General features: G+C 58.5%; 1 protein-coding gene across 2 annotated transcripts in view; it reads right to left on the bottom strand.

The window, feature by feature from the left end:
- Positions 1-452: 452 nt before the first annotated feature.
- Positions 453-7,081, bottom strand: part of ZC3H12A (zinc finger CCCH-type containing 12A) — an 8,681-nt gene continuing 2,052 nt past the window's right edge. The window contains exons 2-5 of one of the 2 annotated variants that reach the window (XM_021709916.1): positions 4,232-4,371; positions 2,970-3,204; positions 2,266-2,461; positions 453-2,082 (exon numbers count right to left, since the gene is read on the bottom strand). In XM_021709916.1, the coding sequence (XP_021565591.1) occupies positions 1,208-2,082; positions 2,266-2,368 (978 nt within the window). In that variant the 5' untranslated portion in view covers positions 2,369-2,461; positions 2,970-3,204; positions 4,232-4,371 and the 3' untranslated portion in view covers positions 453-1,207. The remainder of the gene's footprint in view (positions 2,083-2,265; positions 2,462-2,969; positions 3,205-4,231; positions 4,372-7,081) is intronic. The other variant, XM_008053453.1, reaches the window with a different exon arrangement.

The following is a 7,081-nucleotide window of genomic DNA, read 5'->3' as shown; positions in this document are numbered from 1 at the left end:
CTGAGCACCCAAGGACTTCCCCCATGCTCCCTCCAGCCTTCCTCTCCTGGAAGTCACCTTCTCAGCCAGGTCACAGCACCGAAAAGGAACAGCCCAATCCTGTCCCCGGTGCTACCCCTTCCTTCTGCTGCACCACAGGACTACAAGCCCTTTTACACTTCTGCTTCCTACCCCACTCTCCACCCACCCCCAGCCCCTGCCCATGTGTCCATGGCCACCTTCTATCAAGGCCCAGAACAAGGCCTCAAGAAAGATGCCCCAGCCTCAAAGGGATGGAGCACTTTTGGTGATACTTGGAAACCTTCCATCCAGAGAAGGATCAGAGAACTGGTGTGAAGCGGCTCCCCGCCTTGCTCCTTCCCGGGTGCAGACAAGTCAGGGGTGCCCACTTCCTGACCTTCCATCACCCCAAGGCCAGCTCAACCCCCAACTGCAATAAGGACCATCACCTCTTAAAAGGGTTCACATTGGTTGTACTTTATTGATGTGTTATGGGAAGTAAGGACTTTCTACTTGAACTATTTAAAATTTACAACTGTCCATAAACCTGCCCCCACCCTTGGGGAAGGGCGAGATGATGCCGAATACAGACAAAGAGGAAGAAAGGTTGGAGGCAGAGGGCCCTGGATTCCCCAGGGGAAATGGGGGAGGCAAACAGAATGGGACGGGAGATGGGTTATTAAGAAGCATCTTGCTTACTAACATGAAGCCTCGTGCCCAGCAAGAGAGCACAGATGGGGCCTCATTGGCGTAGAGGAGGGCCCTCAGAGGGCAGGCACATGGTGCCCAACTAGCCAGCCAAGGCTGGCGTCCCAGGGGTGGGGTGGAGGATGGGGGCTGTGCACAGGGCCCCCAGCCCGGGCCTCTGCTTCCCCCACCTCCCTCCCCGCCCTGAGAGAAAAGAGGGTTTGGGCCTCAGCCACGGACCGACGTCGCTGTTACCGGCAGCGTCTCCTTAAACTACAGAGATACAATGTGTATCAACAGGGTGATCACTTCTGACCCACGAGGGCAGATGGCTAGAGGTGCAGTGTGGGCCAGAACCAATCCTACAGTATCTTTGGTTTGGGTTCCCTTCCCTGCTCGAATCCTCCCTTTGTCCAGCCTCCAGGGTGGCCTTGGGGTGGGAACAGGCTTCTTGATGGCCCAAGGCCCAGCCTGATAGCCTTTGGAGGCTGGGGGTGCTGCCCTTGACGGCAGGAGCAGCTTACTCACTGGGGTGCTGGGACTTGTAGGAGAGGATCTCGGCAGCCAGCTGCTGGGGGTCCAGGAGCTGTGGGAAGCGCCCCATCACGGCCTCCACCAGGTGTGGGGGGAACACGCCACACAGCTTGGTGTACACGCTGGCCTGCTCCTTGGCCAGGCTGCCTGCCCTGCCCCACAGGCCCCTGCCAGCCCCTGGGCTTGGCACCTGGGGCTCCTGCAGGACCGGGGTAGGTGGGGGCAGTGGGTATGGCTCAGACCAGTACTCTCGAGATGGAAAGGTGGGTGGTGGGGGTGGGTAGTCAGCGGGGACACTGAAGTGGCCAGCACCCATGGCCCGTCCAAAGGCAGAGAAGGTTGGAGTGGCTGGGAGCTCAGATCCATAGGGGCTGTAGCCCGTGTAGGGGCCCCGAGGTGGGCCTGTGTCAGCAGGGCCTCCTCCGCGTACCCCCCACAGCTCCGACATCTGGCTCTCCAGGGAGCCGATGCCCGAATCCAGGCAATCCTGAGAGACATACGGAAGTGAGTCCAGGGTCTGTGGGAGCCAATCTGTGGGTCCAAAGCTGCTGCCACTGCCCCCGCTAGGAGGAAGGCTCCTGCCTGATGGGGCAAGAGTCTGTGCTGGACCCTCCCGGCAGGGCCCTGGGGATGGCCGGGCCCCCAGCTTCTTCCCATCCGGGCTACACTGCTCACTCTCTGTTGGCAGAGAACTGGATGGAGACAAAGGTGAAGGCCGCTGGCCACTTTTGTCCTTGCCCGGGGCACGAGGGGGTGAGAGGAGGGCATTAGCACGGAGCTCATCTGCCACAGAGCGCTGGGGGCGGCTCGGCCGCTCTGGGTGGAAGAATCGGCACTTGATCCCGTAGGTGCATTTCCTCCCTGTAAGAGGAGTTGAGAGGACTCTCAGCAGGGGCGCATTGCACTGGGGTAGGAGGGGGAAAGGGTAGCACAGGAAAAAAAGGGCTGGGTGTCCCCAAGGGGAAGAACTCGGAGCATAGGCAGACAGGTGAGAGGAGGGGAAGGGGTGAGGGAGGCTGCGGAGGGTGGAGCTGGGTCCCCTACCATAGGGACAGGGCTGCTTCCTGTGCTCCGAAGTGAGTGGCTTCTTGAGCAGGAAGTTGTCCAGGCTGGGCCCATGCCGGCCCAAGGGGTCATCGGGGGGCATAAACCTGCAGAGGGTGAAAAGAACTCTCTCTGGAGGCAGGAGACATGAGGGGGGACTTCCAATTGCTAAGGAAGGGGCTGACGGCACACCTCGCTGGAATGAACAGAAGAGCAACCCCTAAAACGGTTGCCTATCAGCAGGACATCCCAAAACTGTTCTCTCAGTGGGATCGCCCCAAAGAAGAAGAGAATCCCCTGGTCCAGAGGCCCACCATCCATGGGCACTGTTAGGACTACTCCCTCTCTGAGGTCGCCGGGAGGCTGGCAAGCCGAGCATCAGAATCTAGGGCTGCATCCACTGCCCTGTGGCTTCTGCTCCGGTGAGGTGGTGCTGGGAACTGGAGAGGCTGCCCTGGAACTACTGACCATGTTCCCCCACAGATGCTCCTGCTCCAGCCCCCAAGCGAACAGCCCCCCCCACCTGGTCCCAGCCTGATCGCTTCTGCCACAAGCTGTCCCTCTCCCTCCCAGAGCTCCCCAGAGCCCAGATCCCAGTTCCCCATGGTCACAGGGCCCAACAAAGCTCAGCCCCAGCTTCCCAAGGGCATCACCGGGTTTCCTGTGGTCCCCAAGTCTACCAAGTCCCCCTGGTGGGAACATACTTGTCATTGACAAAGGAGTACATGAGCAGCCGCTCCTCGATGAAGCGCTTCCACTCCTGCCGCTCGCCTTGGAGGTCGCGGTACGTGTCGTTGGAAACCACAACCCCATCAGACTCGAAGGCCAGCTTCACGATGAACCTGTCGTCGTAGCATACCACCCGCTTGCCACCCACGCGCCGTGACGGTGTGAACACCAGGATCTTCTTCTTCTCTAGTTCCCGCAGGATGTGCTGGTCTGGGAGGTGACAGGGGCATAGGTCAGGGCCCAGTGGGACCCAGAGCCAGGCCTGCAGAGCTCCCTGGTGGCCAAGTTCACCAGGGCAGGAACCAGCTCTGCCAAGACCACTGCTGTAGCCTAGTCCCTCACCTGGCCTCCCGGTTTGCTGCCTGAAGACCCAAGAGCACCGGCGCACAGAGCCATGTGCCAAAGGTTCCTTTTCCCATGGGACATCAGGCCTGGTCAAGCCAGGCACGGGCTTGGCTTTGGTCGCTCACCCAGCCGGTCCTGCAGGGGTCTGTGAATGGGCCACAGCTTGAGCCAGCACGGGGGAAGTATAATATCTTGGCTCTGTCCCTTGCCATCACCAGGACAAGGTCACCAAAGCCCGTGTGAAAGGGACCTCTCTTCCTAGAGCCCATGGCCCCAGCCAGCCTGTCCCCAGATATCAAAACTTGCAGAGAAATGGACTCCATTTTTACCCTTGAAGGGTGGGGTCTCTTGCAAGAACAATGGTAACAACTAACATACACTAAGCATGTCCTATGTGCCAGGTGTCTTTCTAAACACTCATCATGCATTAACTCGTACGAGCCTCTCCACAACCCTGTGGGGAAGGTGCTTTCATCAACACTCCCATGCCACTTTACAGATGGGGCACACGTGGCTCAGGGCAGTGCTAACAGAGGTCCCTGTCCAGGTCACAGTGCCAGGAAGGGCACAGCCAGATTCCAACCCTGGCTGTCTCAGCCCAGAGGTCACAGGTTTAACCACTACGCTACACTGCCCCTCTGCCACTGGGGATGTTGAAAGAGTGACCCAGTCACCAGCAGGATGAGGGAGGTGCCCAGTATCTGAGGCAGAAGGCTGATACGGTGACCTCCAAAGACCACCATTCAGAGCAGGGTCACCGAGAACAGAAAAAACTGGGAAAAGAAACGCATGAATTCTAAGCAGTTATTGGTCACGCCCAAAGGGTCTCTCTTGGGAAGAACCAGGGCTGCTGGGGCCGTGAGACCACCCCGTGTCCAGAGGTCCCAGTCACCTGTGATGGGCACATCGGGCCGAGGCTGCTCCTTTCTCCAGGATGGTACAAATACTGTGATGTCCGTGTGGCCCCGCTCCAGAAACCAGTTCACTGCCAGCAGGATGCCCCGACAGGAGAAGACCTCCTTGTTCCCATGGCTGGGAGGGAGAGGGGACACAGGATCAGCCCACACTGGTGGCCAGTCTGCTGTCCCCTAGGCCTGAGCAAGAGGGAGATGGGTGGTGGTGCCCCAGCCCCGGCCGTGGCCGTGGCCTTGGTGGTAAGTAGCTGGGCTCAGTGCCCCTACCCCCTCTCCTCTGAAGCCCCAAGGCCTCCGTTCCCTGCGCTGATTCCCACAGCACCAGGATGGCCGGACCGGCTGGGACTTTCCCTGAGGTTCCATCTCCTGAAAGTGAGGAAACACCCAGGAATCTGGCAGCGCCCGCTCCTCGTGGTGGGGGAGGGTCAGGCCACTTGCAACACACCTGGGGGTGGGGGAAAGGCATCGGCAGACTTCTGGTTCCTGCCCCACCCGGGGAGCTGCTGGGACCACAGGGACACAGATGTACACATGCACACTGAGTCATCACCCCTCCCTCCCTGCTTGCAGTGCCGCGGGTGGGGGCGGGGGAAGCACCGGGAGAAACCAGATCGTTCCGGATTAAAGTTCAGTCGGGCCTCAGGGGCTGGGGTCTGAGGGGGCCAAAGGGAAGGGGCTGGCGAGTCCCACCTTCTGGGCGGACCCAGACCGGAAGTGACAGGCTCCTTAAGAACCCTTCAGATTTGAAAGTGAAAGGACGCTGCTTTTCTTCCCAAGACAGCCAGTTCCCCAAAACGCCTCGATCACCCCTGACCTCCCTTCACCATCAGGAAGACACCAGGGGCTCTGTTAGCAAGAACATCTGAGGGACTAGCCCTCACTCCACCCAAATGTGCTTGGATCCAGAGACAAGACTTGAGGAGCTCCTGGCTTGCTGCAGCTCAGTTTCACTATCTGAAAAATGGGCCCAGCAGCCTGCAGCTTCCTAAGAGGGGCCATGCCATTGAGACAGCCTTCCTGTTGGCTTGAGGACACAGACGGTCCAGCAAAGTGGAGGTTACGGCTGGACTTCCAAGGAGGGGAGGGAGCCTGGAGCTCCCAGGTAATACCAGGTGGCATGGAAGGGCTCCTGGGACCAGTAGCCCCTGCCTCTCGCTGCCCCTCAACGAATAGCTCAGACTCCCATCTGGCAAATAAAACAGAATAAATGTTGCGCAAAAGAGCCAAGTCCAGGGCCGACCACATCCTGTGGGTGCCTTTGAGAGGGAAGGGTTGGAGCCCCAAGAGAAGGTAGAGAGGGAGGTGGGGCATGTAGGCTGTTTGGGAGTGAGGCTGGGGCACCAGCAACTGAAGGTCTCTATCAAGTGTAGGGGAGACAAAGTTCAGCCCAGGGTAGCACTCATCCCCACCTGGCCCCCCACCTGTCAGTTGCTTATACTGAAGGTGAACATCTACCTATTCTAGTGGTTAGCTGAATCATCAGCAAGCATATGAAGAGGATACTGTCATTATCATCCCCTCCCCGCTTTTTTCAGATGCAAACTGTGGTACAGAGAGGGTAACTGAGTTGCCAGGGTCACTCAGCAGTAATGGTGGAACAGAGATGCAGACTCAGAGTGTATGCTCATAACCACTATGTGTGTTGATGTTCAGGCAGGTACAAAGACAGGTACCCTGGCCATGGGGACAGAGTAGGGATTAGTAGATGCTGAGCTTTGACTGATAACCAGATATACCTCTTCCTCCTTACAAGACTTGTTACAGTGAAAGAAGGCTGGCCCTGTGACTCGTCCAAGGTCACCTGGCTCGTGGTAAAGACTTGAACCCAAATCTGGGGGCACTAGATTGCCTTCCTGTCCCCAAAATGAGTTTGGATAAAGAATGGCAAGAGGCAGGCTGGGAGCGGGGAAAATGATGCATTTGGCAAATGCCTGCTCTTCCTTCAGGGCCCCTGTGAGATGTCACCAGTTCTGAGAAGCCTTATTTGGCTTGCCAGGATGGGTCAGGCCCCTGGTCTGTGTCTTCATCAAGTCCAGGGCCTCCTCCATCACACAACCCCCTTCCCTGGGCCTTCTGTTCTGTCTCCCCAAGACCGTGGGGGGATGGTCAGCTCTGGCTTGGCTCCCGTCTCAGGCACACTGCCTGCACAGGCCTTTACCTGCCTCCCTCTGGACGCATGCATGTATGTGCTTATGCCCCATCCTAGGGCTGCGTCTTCAAGCCTTGGACCTAATGGGACACTGGGGCTCCCAGGGCAGCACGCTGTCTCTGGGCACTGAGAATCTTGGCTGGGGACAAGACTGCTTGCTCTCAGCAGCTTGAGGGACCCAGAATAGTCCCTCAGCAGGCAGACAGGGCCCTGTTCTTGGTAGAAGTGGAACACAGGAGGCTGGAGTACACCCCTAGAGCTAACTTCAGTCCCTGTCACTGCAGTGCACTGGAGGCAGCTCTGCTGGCACAGGAAAACCAGACATCCTCCCACCCCCATTGAGTCTTCTTTGCCCGGAAGGTCAGGGCCCCCCAGCCTGGCTAACCAGACACTGATGGGATGTGCCAGTCCCAGACCAGCTTGCTGCTCCTCCCCCAGAACAGAGGGCAGGGCTGGGTCAGACTCCCCAGGTGAAAAGATCTGCCTGGGCTGGGCCTGGCTAGTGGAGAAAAATTCCCTTAGAAGGAAACAGAGGTGAATTTCCCCACGATTTGCATATGGTGGGGGCTAGCCCGCCTACCCTTGGGGGAGGGGGTGGCAGGGCAGGAACCGAGTAGCAGCTGAGACAGGAAGTTTGAGGCTGGAATTCCCCTCCTGCCACAGCCCCAGCTCAGAAACA

This window comes from Carlito syrichta, unplaced genomic scaffold, assembly GCF_000164805.1.
Source record: "Carlito syrichta isolate Samal-C Ts95f unplaced genomic scaffold, Tarsius_syrichta-2.0.1 Scaffold74858, whole genome shotgun sequence".
Taxonomy (NCBI): Eukaryota; Metazoa; Chordata; class Mammalia; order Primates; family Tarsiidae; genus Carlito; species Carlito syrichta.
This window is presented reverse-complemented; position numbering and strand designations above follow the sequence as displayed.